General features: G+C 42.8%; 1 protein-coding gene across 5 annotated transcripts in view; it reads left to right on the forward strand.

The window, feature by feature from the left end:
- Positions 1–21271, forward strand: part of SCUBE1 (signal peptide, CUB domain and EGF like domain containing 1) — a 256758-nt gene extending 235487 nt beyond the window's left edge. For 4 of the 5 annotated variants that reach the window (XM_072596364.1, XM_072596365.1, XM_072596366.1 and 1 more), the window contains 6 exons: positions 108–275; positions 1411–1572; positions 3347–3544; positions 5178–5330; positions 5620–5699; positions 13711–21271. In XM_072596364.1, coding sequence (XP_072452465.1) covers positions 108–275; positions 1411–1572; positions 3347–3544; positions 5178–5330; positions 5620–5699; positions 13711–13863 — 914 coding nt within the window. In that variant the 3' untranslated portion in view covers positions 13864–21271. The other variant, XM_072596367.1, reaches the window with a different exon arrangement.
- Positions 21272–26032: the final 4761 nt, after the last annotated feature.

Genomic DNA, 26032 nt, shown 5'->3' on the forward strand with positions numbered 1-26032 from the left:
GATGTAGTTGGTCTGCTGGTGGCTCTGTCATTTCAGAAGCTGTCCCCAGGCCACTGGTCCCTACTGGACCAGTTTCCTCCCATAAGAGATGACTTTTAATTTTTCAGGACAGTGTTCTCCCGGCTTCTACTCATCCGATGGCTTCAAACCTTGCAGGCCATGCCCTCTGGGCACATACCAGCCAGAGCCAGGACGCACCCTGTGCTTCCCCTGCGGAGGGGGGCTGGTGACCAAGTATGAAGGAGCCGTTTCATTCCAAGACTGTGAGACAAAAGGTAAATGTACTCTCTTCACACCCATTCCTCCCTCTAATGTTTAGCAGTATGTTTGGAAGTGGAATGATGCAGCTGGGGCCATGAACCAGAGATGAGGTCCAGAGCTTCCACACACAGACTTGGCAAGTTAGAATAAGCATTTCAAGTGCTGTCATACTATAATAGTACAAACAGGTGTGAGACAACAAGCATTTATTAAGTTAAGCTTGCTATGTGTAAGGAACTGTCCTGGGTACTAAGGACTAAATGAAAAGCAGTTCCTTCCAGCTCCTGCGAACACTCTCCCTAAGGTTTCATTTCTTGTTTTACATCTGATTTCCATCTTTAGTCATGCACACATACACACAGACCCACACACATATGCCTAAAGACACACAGCACAAGCATACATACACATTTGTGTTCACATGTATGCAGACACACATAGATACATATATACATGTGCATGTACATGTGCGCACACACATAAATACAATCACAAACATAAAGACATATACACATGAGATGGAACCTGTAGACCCAGACCAACACAAGCAGGCCCCCTCACTGAGATGAACCCTTCTTTCTTCTTGACTTAACTGTTCTGTCTCTCTCTCTACCACAAAAGAGAGAACTGAGTAAGCCAGGTCCTGTCACCTCTATGGGCCTCAGGTTTCTCATCTGTAGCATGGGGAAGCTGGTCTAGACAACCTCTACAGTCAGCCTTCTAGCTCTCAAGCTAGGGTCCGTGAGGGTTCCATGGTGGAGCCGTTGTTTATCTTCCAGTTATACTTAGGACAGAGGATGGGGCAATCTGCCCAAGATTAACAGAGGAAGGAGAGAATCAGTAAAGGGAGGAGGAACCAAGGCAGACTTCATAAAGGAACTGGGCATTACCTGGGTTTTTAAGACCAAGTAAGGTTTAGGTAGGCTTAGAAAGAAATAGGAAATTTTTACTGATTTACAAGCTTAGGACAGAAGCAGTCTCTACAGCTGATCCAATCTCAGCAACTTGAGTATTTTGAAATATTAATCATGAAGGTCACAGTTCTGTGAAAAGTGGCTCCTGGCAATGCTGTAAAGAGAGTCATGGAATGTGGCACGTGGCATGATAATGATGATAGGTAGTCACAGTTTATCTCATGCCTCTCCACAGTCCACTGTTCTCCTGGACACTACTACAACTCCTCAACCCATCGCTGCATCCGGTGTCCCATTGGCACCTACCAACCAGAATTCGGTCAGAACTACTGTATAACCTGCCCTGGTAACACAAGCACCGATTTTGATGGCTCTACCAATGTCACTCATTGTAAAAGTAAGTCAGTTCTTCTGCTGGGGTGATGGCCACAAGCATAGCCCCAAGGAGTCTGGGATTCCATTCGTTTTAAAAATAATAATTGTGATTATGCATTGCTAAGCAATGATGAAGACAACCATTTGTCTCTACATGGCTCCTTCATCTCTTCTTTGACCCGCTCCATAACTATGAGAAAAGTAGGTCAGGCATCATTGTCTCCATTTCTCAAAAGAAGAATGGGGTTTAGGATGGCAGGCACACATATCACCTAGAGGCCTGGGGTCTATCACAAGCAGCTAGATGGCCCAGTGGATAGAGCACTGGATCTGGGATCAGGAAGCCCTGAGTTCAAATCCAGCCTCAGATACTTACTGTGTGACCCTGGGTAAGTCACTTGACTTCTGTGTGCCTTAGTTTCCTCATTTTTAAAATGCAGATCATAACAGAACCTCCCTCCTAGGGTTATTATGAGGATCAAATGAGATCCTCTTTGTAAATAAAGGGCAAAGCTCTGTATAAATGCTAGGTAAAAGCTAGCTATTGTTCCTGAGATAATTCCAGGATAAAACTTCTTTTCAAGAGGTGACATGATGTAGTTGACAGGATGTATAGTTGGAGAACCTGGGTTGCAAACCCAAATCTGCTATTTCGTGACCATATGACTTTGGGCAAGCCAGTCCCCCACCACAGTAGTTGGTAGCTCCTGAGGAGGAACAACACTGTGTGCAACACTGAGGGTAGTTCAGGGTATGACAAAAAGGTGGAGAGGAATGGCCTTTGTGAGTTCTGATGTCCCTCCTGGTTCTAAGTCGGGGGGGGGGCCTTTTGTATAGCCCAGAAGTGATCATGCCAACATGGAAGGTGGCTGGGAGTAAGCCCAGTGGGGAGCGCTCCTAGACTTCTTTTTGAGGCCTTGTTTTGCAGCCCCTCATGCCCCTGTTGTCACACACAGCACTTCTGTCATAGTGGTGAGCTGGGTGAGAGAAAAGCTGTCTTCTATACAACCTTCCTGGGCCCCCTGGACACCTGGAAGGACTTGGGGCCTATCTAGAACCTCCAGACAGGAAGGCTCCATCCAAGTTCTGAGGAACCTATGAAATAGCACTCCCAGACCAAGGCCTAAGAGTTACAGCCTGAACATCCTCTGTTGTCAGATGTCAGACCTCAGGGTTAGAGAAAGAACTGAAGACTGATGTTTATCAGCAATTTATTATGAAGTGTCCAGCTAGGTTTGTGGCACAGTTTGGGTTTAACCCACTGGACATTCATCACTGTTCACCTAACTAGACTGAACCTGTATTGAAAAATCTGGCCTTGACCTTAGGATCAAAGGATTGAAAGCCTCCCTCTGATAATCTCCTGCAACAGGAAACCTATTAGCTCCCTAAAGAATCAGTCTCACTTTGGGATAGCTGAGTATGTAAGAGGTGGCTCCCTAGGGGAGCCTGAATTTGTGACTTTGTCATTTCTACCTCCTAATTCTGGTTCTGTCCCCCAGGGCCAAGCAGCCTAACAGCCATTCAGACACTTGAAGACAGCAATTCTGTCCTCACCATCTTCTCTTACAGATGAGGGGAGGATACAAAGATGGCGTTCAGAAGGCCATCAGTTCTCACTGTCAGAACCAATGAAACCTGAGTGTTTTGTAGTTCACATGTGGCCAGGAGTAGGCCCAGTCCCCAATTCTGGTTTCCTTCATCCCACAAACATTAAGAGTACATAAGGACTAGACTGGTACAAAGATGAATAAGGCAAGGACCCTGTCCTCAAGACGGTATTGATTTTTCCACAGACCAGCACTGTGGAGGAGAACTGGGAGATTATACTGGCTACATTGAGTCTCCCAATTACCCTGGTGACTACCCAGCCAACGTGGAATGCATATGGAACATCAACCCTCCACCTAAGAGGAGAATTCTCATTGTGGTGCCAGAGATATTCCTGCCCATCGAAGACGAGTGTGGTGATGTCTTAGTGATGAGAAAAAGTGGTACGTGGCTGGTGAGAAACTATGGGGACTTTTAAGTCAAAGGATATGTCTGTTAATAATGAATTAAATGTAAAGTATTACATTCCATTACATCTGCATTTTTCAAATGAGGAAATTAGGAAATGAGGCTTAGGGAAGGGAAGTGACTTCCCCAAAGTGACATAGTTAATGTGTCAGAGCTGGAATCAGCCTGAGTCTCTCAACTCCCATCAAGGGTTCTTGCCATTAAACTCGCATTTTCACAAAAGTCCAGTACTGTGCCACTAAGCTCTTGAGGCCAATTAAAGTCCCTATATCCTCATCACGCCATAAAAGAATAACGTAGTGTCAAGTGTGGCAGAGGACCCTAGAAGTCACCTAGTACAACCTTCTCATTCTTACAGTGACAGAGGGAGATGTTCACATCACACACTCACATGTTTCTTTCTAAAAGCCTTCCCTAGACCAGGCTCCTCTCAGAGTACTAACCACACCTACACACACTTTTGAAGGCATTTTCATCACTGTTATTGTCTCTCAAGAGCACAGTTGCCCCTTGGCAGGAGCCCTGGCCTTCAGTGAGAATGTCCCTGGGCCCAAGGCCTGGCTCAACAGTCAAGACCAGCATGATTCTGGGCAATTCCTCTCATCTTCTTCCTCAGTGTCTTAGCCAGGAAATGAAAATAACAATCTCTGCTCTGCACCACCATCTCTGCCCCCCCAACATTGCTGTTGGAATGAATGAGAATAAACAGATATTTGTAAAAATGACCTTCTGGTTAGGTGGTTTTTACATAAGGCACCAGTCTTGACCTCAAAGGGCTCACCTTCTCCCAGAGAGGGAGGAGGAATTATGACCTGACATACACAAATAAGAGTGCTACAAGTTAGCATACAGGGAGCAAAAGGAAAGGTCTAGACAAAGTCCCATAGGAAAACCAAGGGAGGGAGAAATCTCTTTCACCTGGGAATGAGGGCAAGAGCAGGCCTGAGAAGGGCTCATGAGGGAGATGGCACCTGAGCTAAGCCTGTGAAGGAAAAGGAAGATGTAAGAAGCAGAGTTAAGCAGAGAGTACTGCACGTATGGGGCACAGGCTGGGGGGCAGGAATGTAAAACTGGAAAGGATGGAAAAGGAGAGAGTCAGCAAATGGAGGGCTTTCCAATGCTAGGCACTGTAACTACTTCAAGATTTCTTTAGTAGGGGAAAGAAATGGCCAGCCCTATGCACTGGCTGCAGTAAGGAGACTAGCCTGAAGGCAGGAGAGCATGTAGACCGCAAGTCCAATCAGGAACCAATTATGCTCATCTCGTAGAGTATCAATGTGCCCATGAATTCAAGGGCAGGAATGTGTGAATACAGAGAAGATGGATGCAAGAGATGATGCAGAGATAAAAAGCAACAGGCCTTGAGTATGGACTGGAAACAGAAAGAGAAGAGCCCCAAACAACACCTCCCAGTTTTGAGCTCTTGTAGCTGAGTAGAAAGTGGTGGAAAAAGGAAAGACCCTCCCTTCCCAGGATGTCTATACCCCCTCCCACTGGGAAGCACTATGATCTTCACCTTAAATCCAAATGACTGTCATAACAATATCAGGCAGGCCCCAGGGATAAAAATGAAGGACGGCCTCCAACATGGTGATGTCTACTTTGCAGCCTCCCCCACATCCATCACCACTTATGAAACATGCCAGACCTATGAGAGGCCCATAGCCTTCACGTCCAGGTCTCGGAAGCTCTGGATTCAGTTTAAATCAAATGAAGGAAACAGCGGCAAAGGATTCCAAGTGCCCTATGTGACCTACGATGGTAAGGCTGGAATCATTTCCCATCTTTATGACCAATCCAATAGTTACTGCGGGCAAAGCACTTTCCTAAGTGCCAGGGACACAGGACCTGACCTCTGTGGGTCAGGCTGTGGGCTCAAAGCACATTTCTGTGCTGAGAACAGAGAGAGGAAGATCCAGGTCTACCTGAGCCTCTGTAGTGGCCAAATGCTGATCTGGTAACTTCTTGGCTGGGAGGGACAGAAGGAAGGAAGCAATTTAAAGCTCATGGTCTCAAATCACTTTTCTTCTTCTCTGCCTTCATTTCACAGAGGATTATCAACAGTTAATAGAAGATATAGTTCGAGATGGAAGGTTGTATGCATCAGAAAATCATCAAGAAATCTTAAAAGTGAGTGTTTTGCTTAAACTCCTGTGGGGCATGAACACAGTAACAGACCATGGCATGTAAGTGGTGTAAGAACAGAGGCACTAAGACCGAGGATAAGTGGCTGACTCAGAATTTCCATTTTTCAAGGACTGATGAATCCCTAAAGTGTCACCTTTATATGCAGATTTATTCCTCAGGGGATATCTGTCCATAGAGTTTAGATTTATATTGTCACGTTAACTTTGAAATTACCCAGGGTGACAGGCATCACAGCAGAGAATGGTGATCATAAGATAGTGCTAGAAGGTTTGCAAAGACACTTTACACACATTTATTTGCTCACTACCATAGCCTTGCAAAGTGAGTAGTACACTTATCTTCCCCCATTTTCCAGAGAAAGATAGGAGGCCCAGAGAAATGACATGTTTTGGTCACGGTCACACAACCAGTGACTGTCAGAGACAAGTCCTAATCCCAGGTCTCCCCTGACAACCTGGACAGCTCCTATCCCACACTACAAAAGCAGTCCTAGCAGAGATAACAAGGGAGAAAAAGGGGAGATTTGATGGGATACCTCACGTACATTGCCCTGAGTCTTTTACACTGAGTGTCCTAAAAGTCCTAGGGCAGTTTTAAACATAGTTTTTTAAACTATAGAAGACCTAGCAATAATCACTCCATAATCACTCTTACATCTGTGTCCTATGCTGTACTCCCAGACACCAGACTAGTCAGGGCTTATTACCACCTACTTAGACTAAGATAACAGTCTCCTTCCCATTCCTCCTGCCTCTACCCTCATCCCCACTCCAACCAATGTCATTCAACTACCAGAATAATCTTCTTTATACATCTATCTGGTCCTGTCACTCTGCCACCCAAAATTCCTCAGTGGCTCCCTATTGCCTACCAAGGAAAACTCCAACTCCTTGTTCAATGATCTTTGCCATCCAAGATCCTCCACAACATCTTTCCCTGGGAGTCTTCTCTGACTGTATTCCTCTCTATGCTCCAGCTAAACTGAATAACTCCGTGTCCCCCAAACACACCCTGTGTTGTACTACCATGACTTTGCTCAGACAGATTCCTATGCTGGACATGTCACACACACACTTGGTCTGCTGATCAGCTGGAAGTCAGCCTTGTCATGAAGCCATTCTTATCACTTTGAAGACCTCAGATCTTAGCCAGCACTTGAAACCTCCTGTGTGAGATTATTATTTATCTGCATATGCCTTGGCTTCCTAAGGGAAGGAACCTGTGTCCTACTTTATTGAGATCAGCATTATTATAGCTAAGATTTATGTGGTGTTTTAAGGTCTGCAAAACCTTTGACAACCATTATCTCAATATCCCTCAACAATGCCAGTATCTTTTGTGGGAAGATGGTCTTATCCCTGTTTTCTAGATGGTCTGAGACAGGGAGGTTGAATGATCTTACAGCTACTAAGTGTCAGAGGCAGGATCTGAATCAGTCTTTCCAGTTCCAGGTACAAGACTCTATTCAAGGCCAGTCATTGCTTGTTGACATGACTCTCCATTATGTGACCCAACTGCCTTATCTACAATTTGTTTAGACAAATTTCCAGAACAAGGCTCTGCACACAGTAGAAATTTCTTATACAATTAATTATATGAAGTGGAATTTGGAATTGCATTTGAATTGTATAGTCACCATAACTTGAGGAGACTGATTAGGGTCCAAACCCTGGCAGCGCCTTCAGCGAAGAGAGAGTTTACACAAGGTCAAAGAAACTTACATGAGTGTAGACTTACATGAGACTTACATGAGTAGAGACTTACATGAGACTTAACATGAACTTAAGTTCAGTCTTAAGTTTTAATAACTGTTAATATAATAGTAATAGCTGTTATACCAATGTAATTATACTAACATGTTATTATAAAATACTTATATTAATATATTAACTTAATAGTTATTAAAGCTTAAGACTGCACTAAGACTTTTGGGACATCTTGCATTTGACTTTGCCTCATATCAGTGTTTTCTCTTATTAGCTAGCCAGTTTACCTCTGCTAGGGATGTTTTGCTCCCAAGTTCTTTCTCTTCTTGTATCTTATATATTTTTTTATTTATTTGTGAGCACAGGTACCCATATATATCTATCCTTGATTATGCTGTGTTCTCCAACAATTATTTTCTTTTCTTCCACAGCTCTAATTTCTAACAATTTTCCATCCACACTCTCAGGCCCTCCTCTCTCCTGCTGTTTTTGTCATTTTCCCACAATCCAATTCTCCATTTCAATTTTAGGTCTAGAGGTGAAAGGGATAACCTAGTCCAACTCTCTCATTTTACAGATGAGGACTAATATGCCCAAAGAGGGAAGGTATTTTAACCCAGACCATTTGCCTTCAAATCCAGGGAATTTTTTGTAATACTGCAATATTTGATACAATATCATTTAACAGAATTTCACTTCACTATTAGAATCATTAACAGTCCACAGTAATTCACAACCATGTTCATATCCCCTTGAAAGAGGTCTTATAATAATTTTACAGTGTTGAAAATGGAAAGATCTTTGCTTAGAGTCATCTAGTCCAACTAAGTGATTTGTGTACAAGAAATCCTTTAGACATGGATTTTGAACCCTGAACCTAGAACTCCTTTCTTCTTTAAAAAAAAAAACAACAAATAAACAAAACTGCACTGTCGGCAATGATGAGTTTTAGTGACCAGAAGCACTATGAGATGCTATTGACTCAAAAGCTAGATTTGAGGAAAGAAGAAATAGAAGGACCTGGTTAATTCAGGGGGTTTCAGAAATCAGGCACCAAGCAATTATGAGCTAAGTACAGTGGTAAATTCCCCATCGCTGGAGACGTTTAAGTGAAGGTTGGATGCTCTTTACTATGGACAGTGTAGATGGGATTAGAGGTTGAACTTGAAGACTTCCAATCTCTTCTAGCTCTGGTGCTTTGCGAGTCTTCAGTCCTAGAAAAGCAGCAGCCCTAGAAAACAGCAACCAGAGTTGAAAAACTATTAGCCTTGGAGCAGAGGCCAGAGTTCTGGTCCCAGGTTTATCACTGCCTCACTCTGGGGCCTCAGGCAAGCCCATTGCCCTCACTGGTCCTCAATTTCTTCATTTAGATAATGGATGAGTTGGACTGGATAAAGAAAAGCAAAGCCAAAGATGAAGGCAAGAAATGCAACCATTTAGGGTGCTAGATTATAGGAAGCAAAATGGAAGAGACTTTTTAATATGATTTATTATTAATGCACATATTTTTAAAGTTAGAAAATCCCATTTTCCATGTCCCTTAAGTGATGACAAACCACCTTCCACAAAAGTCTTCTTCTGATGACTCATAATGGCATAGAAGTGACCCAGTTGCTCAAAGGCTGTGCTGGTGGAATGCAAGCCCTGGTTTTGGCAAACTGGAAGGGCTTTGGCTAAATCCCTACAGACACTATCTGCTGTCTAAGCACCAACTCAGCTAAGTAAAGAGTAATTCATCACCAATAAGCCATTCACTAAGTAATGAATTATTCTGGCTAAGATGACTCATTAGCAATTTTTAAATGATCCTTTGACTGAGAATCACACTGTTTTTAGACTGCCTATAAATGTTTGTTTAACTATTGGGGCTTCAAATGTGAAGTCTTTGTCCAATGACCAGTGAATTGGGACACATTGGAGGAACCGCACCACATCCATATTGACATTATTCACTATGAATAAAACCAAAAGACCAAGAAGTTTCCGTTGAAATGGAAGGACAGCTCAAAGATTCTCAGAAGATGGAAAGAAAACATCAGTGGAGCTGATTTCAATGTAGGCCCAAAGGGAACAAGAATCATCTTTCTTTTCTGGGATCTCTAGTCATCCCTAGTCAGCCTTGTTGTGCAAGCACATAGTGAACACAAGCAACCTGGAGATAAACAGGGAATGTACAGCAACACCTTCTATGAAAGATGAACAAGTAGAGAAAATGCCACAAAGGATTTCACAAAATCCTCCAAACCAAGTCAAAATATACCCAGATATTGGATGACTTCAGTGAGAGCTGGGCACAGAAAATGCAGGGGGGTGGAATGTTAGAAAATATGGATTGGGATTTAAGGAACAGAAGGTGCTATTTACCTCCATTCCTTAAATCTGATTTTCTTCCTAGGGTCTTGTTGTGCTCTCTTCTCTCTGTGTCTGTCACTGATTGTCTCTCTGTCTCTCTTTCTCTGTCTGATTTCATCTGTATTTCATCTGAATCTAATAGATTCAATTTTCATCTCTACATAGATGACTTCCAAATCTCTAAATATTTCTGATATTTCTCCCAGACTCCAGTCCTGAAGCTTCAACTTTCTGCCTTAACATTTCCACCCAGATGTCCTTATCAACATATCAAATTTTAACATGTCCACAATGTAACTCATCAATATCCTGCCTTTCTCCCAATCTTCTGGATTTCTCTTGAGGCAAGCATCATCCTCATACTCACCCAGGTCTGAAACTTTGGAGTTCTCTTTGACCCTTCCCTCACAGCCAAACAACTGCAAAATCTTATAGCCTGACCCCTGCAACACCTCTTGAGTCTGTCCCCTTCTTTCCATTTGCACTGTCCCGACGGCTAGTTCAAAACTTCCTCACTTCCAGCCTAGATTATTGCAAGAGCATTCTGATTAGTTTCCTTACCGCCCTCCCCCCCTCCTTTCAATCCAGATTTCACACGTCTGTCAAAAAATTCTTCCTAGTATAATAGAATATTTCTTGAGGGTTAGGGCCATGCCTCTGTGTGCCCAGCACCTTGCAAAGAGTAGCTGCTTGATCAATACTGGATGACCTAAGGTGCTGGATGGACCATATTATTCTCTCACACAAAAACCTTCAGTCCCACAGGCATCTCAAGCTCAACACATGCAAAACATAACACCCTGGACCTCCCTGTTGTCCCCTGGAGACAATATGGACTTGTCAGCCTTGCATTTAAGCCTTTCTATAACCTAGATCCAACCCACCTCCTTACTTTTATTCCACATTACTCCTCTCCCAGCATTCAGTGTTACAGTCCAACTGGATTCCTGGCTGCTGCTCCTCAAATGCCATCAGATCTAACTATCCTATTTCCTGCCCCAGGACATCAGGACAAGCTGCCTCCCATGCCTGCCATGCATGCCCTCTTCATGAGCACTTTTTAGAATCTTTATCTTCCTTAAAAGCTCAATTTATATACTCCCTCATTCATGACATCTCCAGCTTAGAGTGTTCTCTCTTTCCTCAGATTATGCTAAAGCAATTTATCTGATTTCCTCCATCAACTCCTTTGCTCCCCCCTCCTTATATTATGCTTATCCATGCATGTTATGTTCCCTTAATAGGTGAGCTCCTTGAGAGCAGAGGCTGTATTATATTTGTCATTCTGTCCCCATAATACACAGCACAGTGGCTTACACATAGTAGGTAGTAATAAATGACTGTTGAATTGGAAATTATGAACAGTATTACCTCACAAACCAGTGAAGAGCAAAGGATGGAAAAATGACTCTGCCCGCCATGATACCCAAATAAAGAGCTCGATCTACACAACCGAAGAACTGGAAGGGACATTAGTGGCCAATCAGTTTGACCCAGACCTGACTAAGCATCCTCTTTTCAATCCTGCCAACAAGTGGTCCTTATGTACAGCCCGTATCCCATTAGAACAGCTCTACTCATGACCAAGTTTGTTCCTTATGTCCACCCTGACCTGCCTCTGTGTAGCCCCCAGCCCCTTTTACTTTACTTTTTATTGCTCCTTTTGAGTAAAGTGAATGCTTCCATGAGTCTCAGCTGAGCCTCAGACACACCCATGAGGCCCAGTTTGCACCCTTCACCTTCCATATTGCTTATGCTTTGTACATTTATGCACAGAAGTTAAAGTCCATGAACTTCATGGCTCTTTGTGGATATTTTCTCCCATGAATTCCTGGTCTTTTCTCCTTGGGTTTCACCTGGTACTTTCTACAGTTCCAAGCTCTACAGATCCATGTGCACAGTTTTCTCCCACCACATTCATTTTGAGTTTATAGGCATCTTGACCAGTACTTCTACTAGCTCCTGGTAACTTAGCTTATCCTTCCTATGGTTTAAGGTGTGGCTCTGAAATCCAAATTCCAGTTTCATTAACCATCTTAGCTAGCTGTTAACTTCCCAAGCCCTCTTCTAAATTTTGTTGTTCAGTTGTTGCAATTATGTCTGACTCTTCATGACCCCATTTGGGATTTTATTGGCAAGGATACTAGAATGGTTTTCCATTTCCTTCTCCAGCTCACTTTACAGATGAGAAAAATGAAGCAAACAGGGTTTAGTGACTTGCCTAGGGCCACACAGCTAGGAAGTATCTGAGTCCAGATTTAAACTCGGAAAAATGAGTCTTCCTTACTTCATAAGTAAGTTTTATATATATATATATATATATATACACACATATATGTATACATATACATATATACATATATGTATATATACATATATATATACACATGTATGTATATATATGTTATCTCCACTGATAGAATGTAAACTCTTGGATGACAGCAACTGTTTCCATTTTGTCTTTCTATCTCATCACCCAGCACAATGCCCAGCACAAAGTAGGCTCTTAAATTCTGGTTGATTGACTTTCTCATACACATGCCCTCAGCCTCAGGGTTCACCTCAACCTTGACCTTCCAGAATATATTTCAGTGCTACTCTCCACATCCCTCCATTCCAGATGACACCTACAACTATACTAAAAACATTAAGGCCACACACACCTGAGCAACTCCATCTCCCCTATTCCAAATCTCAAACCCCTTCTTTTTCATTGATTTACTTTTTAAATGAATGACTTTTAATTCATGTACTTTGTTCCAGTCTGAAGAATTAAGGCCAACTCTTCTATTACTGCCCTCAATCCAACCCACCTTGTCTCCTTCTAGGAGATCCCCCACCCACCTCTGATCATTTCCCTTCTCTCATCTTTCTACAGGTTCCTTCCCTACTGCCCAGAATCATGGTCAGATCTACTCCATCCTTTAAAAATGCATCATTTGACCCTGACACCCTAAGCTATCACTGTGTTTCTCTCCTTTCACTGTCAAACTCCAAAATATCTGCTAGGTGCTCTCTCAATACCCACATACTTCTCAATCCCTTGCAATCTGATTTCTGACTTCCAGAGTTGAGTAAAACTACTCTCTTCAGGGGTATTAATGATCCCTTAAGTACTAAATCCAATAGTCTTTCTCAGTTCTCATCTACTTTGACCACTGCAGCCTGTGTTACTGTTGGCCACCACCTCCTTCTCCTCTTCCTCCTCCCTCCTCCTTCATACTCTCTGCTTTCCTGGTTATCTTCCTACCAATCTGGCCATTCCTCAATCTCCTTTACTGGATCTGTCATCCATCTCTCTCCTCCTCCCCTAGTTCGGGTTTCCCTGTCTGTGTCCTGAAACCTCTTACCTTCTCTCTCTATACTCTCTCCCTGGTTCATCTGAACAACTCCAATGGCTATCATCTTTATGCAAATAAGGGTGCTTCCAAAAGTCCTGTCTCTACCAAAGGGCGTGGAGTTGTCTTTTTTCTCTCTTTCTTTTCAGCTATTTCTGTATCCTTCATGGCTTTTGCCAGTAGTCCATTAATTCCTCAGAAAAGGCAATGATGCATCTCTAGTGTCCTCCCTCTTTGGGTGCTGTCTCCCCAGTGCAAGATACAGGTAAAATCTCCACCATCATTCTTTTTTCTGTGAGTGCCATTACTTCTCTGTCTCTGATTTGGTTTCTTCCATTTTTCTTCTCCAGGGTGCAGCAATTAACCATGTTTATTCACTATCATGGATAGACTACATGATATAGAATGGGATAACATCTAGTCTCTGGAGTCACTTTTGGGAGAGGACCAGGGAGGAGATGCCAGCCCTGTAATACTGTTGTTGTTATCATTGGTTAAAGCTCAGATGGAAACTAAGAAGCTGTTAAAAAGTCATGCTCAGAGTATTCCATGAAAAATAACCACATTCCTCATGCCCTTTTATCTCTTCTTCCACAGGACAAGAAGTTAATTAAAGCCCTCTTTGATGTGTTGGCACATCCTCAAAACTATTTCAAGTATACAGCACAAGAGTCCAAGGAGATGTTCCCGAGATCATTTATCAAGCTACTACGGTCCAAAGTTTCCAGATTTCTGCGACCATACAAATAAATTCCTAGAGCTATGCAACTGGGGGATGGTTAGGGATATTTTTGGTCCAGTTGGTTGGGAAGAGATTTTTTTTTGTTTTGCATTTGTGTCAAATATTTTATTTCCCTCCACAGTAGAAACATTTGCTGACTGAAAACCTCTTCCAGAATTCTCGAATTCACTACCACATTGAAGAATCTTGCTAACATTTTATATTCATTAAAAACCCATAAGGGTGGCTATTTTTACCTGGAAGAGAATGTGAGGAGTCATGGGCACGCCCAGATGAAGACACTGATGCATGGCTGCACCAGCAGTACCCATTTTCAGCAATCTGAAAATGTCTGGTTGGAAAAACTCTTCTTTGCCCCAAACCTCTTTATTTTCTAGGAAGCCATGCAGTACCTTTCTTCTGAGCCAAGGAGAAAGTCTTTAACCCTGATCATCTGATGCCAATACACTGTGGGAGGGGAAGAAGTCCAGTGGGAAGAAACAGCATTTGGAATCTGAATTGCACCTGAACTCTGTATTTGAAATTTTCAGGGGGAAAGGAATTAAATTGTGACATTTCTCCCCTTAGTTTCCTAGCGACTTGGGTATAGTAGAAACCAAACAAGAAAAGACCAAGGAATACTGATGTAGAACTTGTTTCACATTTTACCAAAAATTAAGGTCCACATGTACAGGTTTTATCTGCTGTCTTCTATTTTTCTTGAGATCTCATTTCCACATCCAACCTATGGACACAATGACCATGTTTGTCTGCTGTTTGGACTCTGCAGGACTTTAAAATACAATGGATCAAAAGTTGTGGAGGGGAAAGGGGCAACAAATGTTTCCCTCACCACAAAGAGCATCTTAATTGCTATATATATATATATATATATATATATATATATATATATATATATATATATATAAATATAAAAATATATATACTTCTATTTCTGGGTACATTAGAAACACTACCTTCAGTGACTGTAAATATTAATTATGCAGACATCTCTTCTCCCAAATACAATATACAGACACACCCTTTTTTTTAGCTTTCTTAAAATGATTAAATCCCTGCTCCAAGGCCGTGCAACTTGGCCTTCATCCCTAAAAAATAGTCTACTGAGTTTGGGGAAATATAATTTTTCCTCAGTCTTTTCAATGTTAAGTTACTTGGTAAAATTAAATGAACTCCCATTTCTATATGCTTTAAGGAAGAGCAAGGATTACACCTACCACCACCACTGCTTCATGGAGGAAGAAACTGGTTCCGAGAGATGAAGTCACTCCTTAGCCTCTTGGGAACAAGAGAGTTCAGAGGAAGCTGAGAGATGCTCTAGGTCAGCGGCCTCTCCTGAAGGGTCCCTGAGGGCTGCAGACTGACTTAGGAAGGAAGCTACATGTTACCATTCGCTCTACTGAATTGTTATTTATTTTGCTAAGTATTTCTCAATTACATTTTTATCAGGTTCTGGCCGCATTCCCTGGCCTGCTGCTTGACGGTTCTGCTATAGGTGACTCCTCTTATATTACAGAGGAAAAGATTGAGATCATGTGGGGAAAAGGCCTTTATCCTTCAGAGTAAATTAGTCTCTGGGCTTGGATTCAAACCTAGGCCTCTCATAGCCAAGACCAGCACACTTCCTCTTTCCACTACAGTGCCTCTAAAAGGGAAAACACAAGACATTTGGAACACCACTACTGTCAAACTTCTAAATGCCTACACTGAGTCACCAGAGAAATATGTAAGAATTCACCTGTTGGTATTGAGCTGGTCAGCCTCAAAACTTGTTCAAGGAGATTTAGTGATGAATTATAAGACTGTGGCCCTGCATAATTATGCCTTCAGGATGTTATAGGGAAGTTTGGTGTGTTACTGACATTACTGACTGATGTTCCATACGAAGATCCCTGGTTAAAGAGGCAACCCTTTAAAACAAAATATCCTAAAATATAGGAGCTAAAAGAGATTTTTAAGGATACCTAATCAAATATCCATTTACATACACAGTAGCTGGCACACAGTAGCCACTATATAAATGCTTATTTCCTTCCTCTTTATTTACAGGCAAGGAAACTGAGGTACATAGGATGGAAGGGGCTTCACCCAAGGTCACACAGAGAGTTAGTGAACAAGCCAGGACTTCAACCCAAATCTCTAGATCCCGGAGTTTTTTCCAATATACAATGTGGCCTTCATCTAAAATGTTTTTTCCTTAAAAAGATTCACATGTCAAAGGGTCTTACCTTTGGTTATTGAATTAAAATTAAATTATTAAAATTAAATCATGTCCTACTCAAGTTCAATTGTCTCTGCACATAGAATCACTAATTTTAGAACTGGAAGAGACCTTGGGCAATCCCATCCTAAGAACACACTAAGGATGGTTAAGAGTTCTGGTCCTTCCATTGTGAGGCAGCCCACCCTTCTAGGGCTGGATGTCTCTCATTACCAGAAATGCCTTCAGGTAAATGGACTGATCAATTGCTACTGAGTACAGAATATAATTATACCACTGTTGGTTTATTTTTTTAAATTACATCCTTTAGGATTTCAAAGATTCATTAGTTCATTGATAGGGGTGCTTCAAGCTGGAGTAGAATCTTCATGAGATGTGACCATGAGTGGCATCGCTATGGTGCACCCCTCTGCACTCCAATATACCAGTGTAACCCCAGGCCCATACTTGAAGCCTGCCCAGCTTGATAGGGCAAACTTTCCAGAGCTTGTGCTCCAAAGGCATGGACTTCAAGACAACTGGGTTATAAGGCATCATGAGGCACCATGGAAGGGAAGACTTTCATGGATAACTTGAAAATTGTGGAGGGAAGGAGAGAATTTTAAAGTGATCTCTGACTCACTCAAGTACCCTCCTCTGTCAAGGGAAGGGGTTAGACTAACTGATCTCCAAGATTTCTTCTAACTCAAGATTCCATCTTCTCTAGCCAATTCCAGCTGACATATTTGGTGTTTTCAGTTCCCTTCCAGCTGTAACATTCTGCATCACATGGTCCCTTCCACCTCAGACTCCTCATTTGCTATCGATCGCATCACAATTTTCTCCTAGGCCAGTGACAGAAACATTCGAAGCTAATTTGGAATGACTGGGCTCAGGGAAGCTTCTTAGCAGAGAGATGCCTAGGCCAATGCAGAGGCTGGTGACATAAAAAGTGTCACCATGAAAAAGAAGTGCTTGTGGGTACACAGTAAAGGATATGAAACTTGCTGCATTTTATAACCCAGATTATGCCAATTATTGCTAAGATTCAGACTGTGAATAACATCTGGCAGGATTCTTCATAAGACCATAGGCTTTAAAGCTGGGAGGAACCACAAGGGTCTAGTACAGACCCTTATTCTACAAAGGAAGCCAGAGAAGGGAAGTGACTTGACCAGTTATAGAGATGCTAATTAACAAGAGCCTACATTTGAATCCAGGCGCCCTGACTCTGAAACCTTCTCTCAGTATCCTGAGGTTTCCTATTTGTTCAGTTTACAAAACCAAGGGAAAATAGTCTCTAGGTGTAATTGGTTAGCTAAATGACCTCAAGAAATAATCACTGAATTGAAATGAACTCAATTGAACTGTGTTGATTGAGAACAACGGAAACTAGATGATCTGGTGGTTCTTGACTTCATCCAAAACCTAAATCTAGGCATTTTTCAACACTTCTTGGTGGCATAAACCATTATAGCTGACCACATATCTGTTTAACTGTCTACATCTTTTGTTCATGTCCTTATTTTTAAAACACAGCTACAACCAGGTGCTGCCCTGGACTCCCTCCTCTTTTGCATGAGCTGTGACCAGGAATGAAAGTCAGGAATTCACTCTGCTGGGCCATGAACTTACTGCAGGATCTCAAATAGGTCTGGCCTCGGACTCCTCCTCCATAAAATGAGGCAGCTGTGCCCACTACCTTCTCTGCCATTCCAAAGGCAGGTATGGAGGGAAAGCTCTGCATCTTTAGCTAAGAGGGTATTTATTAGCTTTTGGAAGCCACATAATATGACCAGGTCTCAGTTTCTTCCTCTGCAAAACGAGGTTGAACCACAGGATTTCGAAAGTCCCAGGCAACTCTAACAGTCAAGGAATGTTAAAGATGCAAAATCCACTATTTCCCATCCATTCCTAAATGGTGTTTGCAGGGTTCATGTTCCAAAACATCTTTTTTCTTTTCATCTTCCATCTTAGCCATGAAATATAATCACAGTGGGGCTTTATTTCCTAAGGAAGATAAATGGGTGTCCAAGGTGGCATCTTCTCTGAGGCAACAGACTTACTCTCCCTCCCTATGTCTTTTACCTTAGCAAGATCTCTAAAAGCCAATATCATGCTGAAAATTAAGATCATTACTCTAGGTCACTGCCACCATCCCACCAAAAAATCTTGCTTTCCCTTAAATGGTGGGAATCACAGAATCTCAGAGTTGGAAGGGGCTTGAGAAGTCTAACCCATGCAACAGAGGATTTCCCTCTCAAGACTCTTTGACAGCTTCTACCAGAAGGCATCTGGTAGGTAGGGAACTCTCTAGAGCTTAAGGGAGACCCTTCCGCTTTGGTAGAGCTCTTGTGGTTAAAGGGGATATTTCCCTTCTTTGAGTCAAAATCTAGCCCTCTGCAAATTCCACCCAACTCTCCCTCCTACCACTGGTTCTCTCTACTTTAGCCACAGGTAACCAAGGCCTGTGACATCCCCTGGAGCATTCTCTCTTGTTAATCCCTTATAACACTCAAATGGGTCAGAGACAACCAAGGCCTAACACTGACGAAAGGTCAGGGCTCTCCTGGGAAATCTGACTACGTTCAATTTACTTTTCCATAGCTCAGAGTACATTAACATTTTAGGAAAAAGTACAGCTGCTTAGAGCCTGCCACAAATTCCACTGGAATGGTCTACTATTTTATATGCACTGAGGATTCCCCAGTGCTGTGGTTAAAAAAAGAGAGAGACAGAGAGCCCTCCTGGACTGGAGTAAGGAAGCCTGCCTTCAAGTCTCCACTATTAGATTGCTATTTGACCCTGTCCATAATCAATCCAAGACTCCTCTGAGCTTCAGTCTACTTATCTACAAAGTGCCTTCTGACTTCACAGTGTTGTTAAAAGAATCAAATGAGATACTAGACATAAAAACAAATGAGAAATAGAAAACATTAATGGAAATACAAGAAACTATTATAACATTCCTGGACACCCACTCAAGTTGCCTTCCACACTGCTTGGAGCTTCTGTCAGACTGGCTAGCTTTGAATTCTGGCTCTGCTACTACAAGTAGGACACCAGGCATGTCACTTCCTCTCTCTTATTCTTGTCTTCCTGGTCTGTAAACTCAAGCAGTTGAAACAGATCTTCTCAGAGGCCCCTTCTACCTTTCACTTCTATGAACCTATGTTAGGTACCTTTTCAACACCAAGATAACGAAGTGCCAGACTGGCTAAAGCAGAAGCTTCCTGGATCTTCAGGTTACGAATCATGGAGGTGGAAAGGACCTTGGAAGCCATCTAGACCAACGAGAGCAAGAATTCTTCTCTAGCATCCACATGATGTGGAAGACAACGCAGTTCCTTAAGAATCAAGACTTAACTCCTAGCTCTGTGTCTGACTCTCACTCCGCTGCCAGTGGTATGCTATTGCAGAGACATAACAGCTCTCTGACTGAGGAGACAAACCTTAGAAACAAAAGCAAAAGAAAGCTGTCGCATCCATGGAACTAAAGGAAAAATCTATCCACAAACAGGTGACTGAGCTGGATAAAAAGAAAGCTCTATGTTCTCCTTGTCTATTAGCAAAAAAAAAAAAAAAAAAAGACCTAGGGACCCCAAACCAGCACCACCCCCCAAAAAAAACACTTATCAATAAATCAATAATCACTCATCCTCTATCCAATGTTAGGGGGATGCTAACAAGTATAAGATCTGAGCCCTTCCTGTGGGGATCACACAATCCCCCAGCCCACCAACTGTCACTTATCTATCTGGACACATTCCTTTGAAAACACTCCTTATAAATGAGAAGCTTGGAACCAGATGCCCTAACAGTCAGTGCCTTCTTACAGGCTCACTCTTCCCCAGCTCTGCTGACCAGCAGAGATCCCCCTTGTTACTACTGTTCCTCTTTCATTTTTGAAGAGGGCCAATGACATCACAAAATAGTAGATGATGGGAGATCTCTTGACTTGTATGTGAATTGGACTTAGGTGAGGCAGAGTTGTGCAAAGTCGTCAGCCTCATTCTCTCTTCCAGAGTCATTGAAGTCCAGTGGCAAGACAAAATCGAAATGACTGGTGATGGTCCAGGAGGCAATTGAGTGACCTTGGCGTTTCTGATCTCGGACCAAGCTCTAAGAACTCCTCAGTGCCTGCTTCAGCTACCTTCATAGCCATTGTTCTTATCTGCCCCATTCCACTGGGGGAAGGAACACTCCTTTAGACACAGATCAAAAGCCAAACTCAATGTGGTATTCTCTCAAACTAGCCATAAGAGTGTCTTAGGACAGATTAACCATAGATGATCTATAAATCCGATTTATGTATATCAAATCTTCTCCTTACCACTGATCCTAATTAGAAAATTAGAGATGTATTCCTCCGGGAAAAAATTTAGCCACCATAATAAAATTATATCCTAAAACTCACCCCCAACAAATTAACTTATGTGGGGGACATTATTTACCATTATAGCTTCACATTTTTATAGTACTCTAAATTTTACAGTATGCTTTCCCCACTAAATATTTCTCTCACAAAACCATCTAAAAGCTCTGTGGAAATAAATAAAATGGCAAATAAGGAAGTCATGTTTGACCCAAATTGACCCAAAACATGATTAGTTTGATTTCTGGGGTCAAAAACTATTGTAAGATCTTGAAAATAAGGGCTTTTGTCCCCACTGGGGCTCATTAGTGGAAGAAATAATTTTACTTGTGGGTTATTGCTGGGGATGGAAGCTCAATTCCATGTGGACAGTCTCCGGCAGGTAAAGGTGGGAACTTCTAAATCTTAGAGTTCTCATGAGGCCCCCCATAAAACACCAGGGAATCGAGGAGTGAGACCGAGCAATCTCGTGTATTTCCGCCTCTTCCCGTGAGAAACATGATGGGAGGAGCATCCCCCTCGAGACTGTCCCGGATCTGGGCACACCTATTGTTATCTAACAGGCACGGTATTCAGGTGCAAACTATGTGGCCGGAGAGCTTAATTAGGATCAGGAAAGCCTGAAGGCTCTCTTAGCGCTGAGGGGCCCTGACAGGACAGAAGGCTCCGTTTTTCCTCTCTTCTCTCTCCCCTCCCCCTCTCTCCCCACTTACACTTCTACTTCCAATCTCTTACCGTAAGATCTTTGCCTCCTTGGGAGATTTCTCTCTCCCTCCTAAGGAAGAGCTCCCCCTGCACATGTAACCAGGACCCTGAATAAAGCCTAACCCTTGTTCGACTCCAGAAAGTCTCTTCTCTCATACGTTTATCCGGTTTGGCCAACCGAAGACCTGGGACAGGTAAGGTAAGACTCGGGTAGCCCTCAGGCCTCTAGGCCTGGCAGGTTATATTACCACTTTCCACTGCTTCATGGAGTTAGGATAAAATGTGTTCAGAAAACCTTTCCTATGAAAACCATGTATAGGAAGAAGAGCCATTAAGAGACTCCATTCTTGAGTGTACTGTTTGCATATACTCCATCTGAGGGCATGCGTCCAACAGTTCACAAATGGATTCCGTATCACCATTCCATTTTTAATATCTGAACTTCACATGCAGCACACAGTAATGAATGAACAAGGGTCTCTCCTTGGCACGTTCTCAAAGGCTGGTTCTTGGAGAGCGAAGGGAAGGTTAAGCCACGGTGACTTCTTTCCATTGAAATCCAAGAGCAGTGACCTCCAAGAAAACACTCTATAGATTTGGGAAGGTGGACCGAAATGCTGGTAGTCACACTCAATCCTGCATTGTATTCAGGCTGGTCAGTGGTGTAGCCACAAGGAGATTCCATTTACAATGTGTCTTCAACACACTCTGAATGAAATTCAGATCCAAAAAGTTACAAATTACTGAGAAAAATGGACTCATTTCTTTCCATACTTCATCAGATCCATGATCTCATAGCTGACGTAGACTGCCATTCACTCATGCATTCTCTTCCACATTTTTCTGTAAATCTCCCAGAGGAACCACCTAAGGTGCAGAAGGTCTTCCTCTAGTTCTGTAAATATGTGCCGTATGAAGACACATCCTGAAGAGAAACACGAACCATATTTTTTCTCTTAAATGCCTGAGAAAGTTGCTCCTTCTTGCTTTGGGTCTTTCATTCCTCTGCCTATGATGGTTTCTTTTTATTTACAGTTTTTTAAAATATTGCTTTTCAATTTTTTTAATCCTGAAAAAATGTTCCAGGGTTGACAGAAATAAATCTTAGAAAAAGTCAATAAGGGCTGCATGGCCCATAAGATCTTGTCTATTAGAAATTTCCTTTTCTTAGCACCTAGGGAGGAATTTGGGGGGCAGAAGGGGTGTATGTGCCCATACACTAACAACCCTCAGCACAGAGAATCCCTATCCAAAAGCAGAAAGGAGTGGGTCCGATGGTGACAGAATGGTTCTCCACCATTACTGCCATCAATGCTGGCCAAGCAGAGCAATGAGACCAGTGGCACCTAGCAGACCAGTACCTCCAGTGAGAACTCAGGTTCCCATGCTCACTCTGGTTGGGTTGTTGGGCAGAGTTCGCTGGGGTGACAGCTGGGAGCAGCTGCTTCCCACAGTATCCCCAAAAAGGGAAACCAAGGCCTGGATCATTCATCTTACCATCTAAGACTGACCAACATGGCAGGACTTGCCACATCCAATGAATCCCAGGAAATGCATTATGGCATCAGCTGTGCTTACAGAGTTTAGCAATAGGATGCAAGTGAAAAAAAAAGGTCTTGGGAAGCACAAGAAGTCCCATCCTTCTCACCACTGAAAGAAACAGACAAGCATTTTTGTGTGGCATACCCATTAGAGAAAGTACTGTAGTCCACAGTCTGGCTCCTGTCTATTGGACCCAGGGTATGAAGACAATTCAGGACTCACTAAGAACGTGGAAGAACTTGGGCAGGGGCAACAGAATATAATAGTATAATGGAAAGGGCAACGGACTGGGAGTCAGAAGACCTAGATTTGAATCTTCGATTTACTTCTTAGATGATCTAGAATAAACTACTTTCCCTTTCTGGGTCTCAAAATCAAGCTCTCTGTAAAAGGTTAGGGTTGAATAAGACGATCTCAAAGGTCTCTCCTAACTCTGACTCCTGTGGCTCTATGATTCCAGTATCACCTAACTGTTGTTGGTGACTCTAAACCTTATTAACTTTGTAAACTATACCCAGAAGGTGATGTCCATATAAGTCTGCCCATCTTCAGACTGAGCAATGCTTGCAGATAACCATAGTTTTTGAGGGGAGCTAAAATGCCAGAGCCTGAGATGTACCAACACCATAAGCACCTGACAGTACCAAATGCAGAAAAGGCACTGTATCTTCTGACTGTTTTGCCTAAATATATCAAAAGCTTCATTTTCTATGTCAAAGATGTATGTAAATCATGTAATTAAACTTTTCTGAAAAACACTTTAATAAAATAAACCTGGAATGGACCTGTATCATTCCTCTATTTTACTTCTGAGACTCTATAAGGCACCACATGAATCACTGAGAATCCAAAAGATCATAAAAACAACCCCCCAAGAAGCCAACTTTTAATGCTGCATTTTAATTCATTTTGTTAAACACTTCCCAAGTGCATTTTAATCTGATTTGGACAGCATTGACTCCTGGCTGCAAATCTGACACCTCTGATCTAGATCACTCCATTAACATTCTTGTCACAATCATCTACAGGACTTCAGGTCATAGAATCATAGGAATTAGAATTGAAGAGGGTCTTAGATGTCATCTAGTTTTACCCTCTTCTTTTTTAGATGAAGAAACTGATATGCAAAGAATTAAGGTAACTTGTCCAAAGTCACACAAGGAGTAAGTAGCAGAGTGGGCGTATGAAGGCAGGCCCTCCGATTTCTCCTTTCCTGAGGAGTTCAGCATCTAGTTTAGCACTCAAATCCAGGTGCTCCAGTACGCCCAGTGAACATCTCTTTAATACCCCTGCCTCCCAGTTCATCAACCTTAACTCTCCCTCTATCTCAATCACCAAATGAATCAATCAATCAGCAAATAGCTATTAAAGCCTTCTATATGACAGGCACTGTGGAGAAGCCAACATTTTGATGGAGGATACAACATGCAAACAGCTCTGACTTCCCAAACATGTGCATTATAAACTGCAGGTATTGTTAGAGAGGAGGGCAGCAGAAGCTGAGGAACTACAAGAAAGTGGGATATCAGATAACAAGGACACTTCTCATTTATGGCATCCACATATCCTAAGATAATTATCCCGGAAATCAGATTTCTGCACAAAAAATCCTTTTTCTTGCTAAATTTCATTATAAAACGGGCCATGTGTTCCTCCAAAGCACATTTTGGTCCAGATGCATACATAATAGAAACCTCACTTTCTAGGCAAGTCAGTTCAAATAAATATTTATAATGCATCTGGCCCTAGGGATACAAGGATGAAATAAAACTTGGTTCTTGTCCACAATAAGTCTGCCATCTAATATAAGGGATATGGCCTGTACATTTTTTTGACCTGCCTATGATTTCATTTTTATAGGGAATTCCACCAGAGAAAACTTCCTCCACCGATGCAACTACCTGCTCTGAAACTTATGATCTTAAAGAGCTGCCTTGGGCACTGAAAGGGTAAGTGACCTCCCCAAGGTCACACAGCTCATATGTGTCAGAGGCAGGACTTAAACCCAGGTTTTCCTGATCTCTATTTTATTCACTCGTAGACAAGTATAACATTGTACAATACAAGATGGAGGGTGATGGTGTCAAAGGTGATATCTAGGAAATTTTAACATGATATTACATATTTAATAAGAAAATAATTGCTTAATAAAACATTAATTCTAAATATAAATCCAAATTCATTTGAGTTATCTTAATATTTGTCATGATAGCTAAAAGAGCTAAAGCCCAAACAGCAAAGACAGTTTCAGTGAACAAAACCTTCACTAAAGAGTCCTTCAGTTTCCCCGCAAGCGTACTCTGTGAGGGCAAAAACAGGGCTTTGTAGGCCTGGGAAGATGACAGCAGTGCCATACAGTGGGAACCAGCACCAACCAAGAAGTCAGAAGACCTGAACATATAACTGTGCCCTTGGGCTAGTCACAACCTCGGGATGCTCAAATTTTCTTATCTTTAAACAGAACAGACTACTGCCAGTGTTACCTGACAGCGGTTGAGAGATTCATGAGATAATCAGTGATCACAGGATTCTAGCTCTAGAACCCAAAGGAGCCTTAGAGATCGTCCCATCTAGCCCTGCATTTGAAAGGTAAGGACACCAAGGCTGAGAGGTGAACTGCCTGCCCAGGGTCACACAGCTTGACTCAAGGCTCCAAATCCACATTCCCGTTAATGCACAGTATAAGAACACATGAGGTGCATTGGAAGCATTCCACAAGGCCACAGATGCCATCCACGCTGACTATTCCACCTACCCTGATAATCAGACGCCCCAGGGGTCGCTGGTAGATTCTTTCCATTCACCGAAGCTGATCACAACCCTTCCCATTCCTTCTCCTCCTGAGCAATCCTTGTCCATCCTTCCACAAATCCCAAGGTGGGGGTGGGGGTGGGGCTCCCTCTGGTTCTCTCCCCTCCCTCTTGCTCCATGGTTGACCACACAGGTAGTCCTCAAGAGGGCCAGTCACTGTGGGGAAGGCTCCGGGGCTGCTTTCACCTCCACAAGCAGCCAGGAGCTGAGGACCTGATTGATGGTGATGGCTGATCACAATGACTGCTCATATTGATAACTGATGATGGCGATGATGATGAGGGGGAGGGGCTGTAAGGATGACCCAGGCCAAACCCTCCAGCCTTTCCAGACCCAGACCGTCAGTTCCCCGGCAATCACTTCCTAAGAAGGAGCACGACCCCCTTCTTTCTCAGCCACTTCCACCACGGCAGGCATAGCTCACACGGGCCTGGGTTCAAGCCCAGGCTGGGGGGGTGGGGGCGCTGGGCAGGTCCCTGAACCTCCCTGGGTCCCCTCAGGTGGGAAGGAGGTGCTGACCCGCCTCAGAGGAGGCGATGTCCAC

The sequence above is a fragment of the Notamacropus eugenii genome, chromosome 3 (assembly GCF_028372415.1).
Source record: "Notamacropus eugenii isolate mMacEug1 chromosome 3, mMacEug1.pri_v2, whole genome shotgun sequence".
NCBI lineage: Eukaryota > Metazoa > Chordata > Mammalia > Diprotodontia > Macropodidae > Notamacropus > Notamacropus eugenii.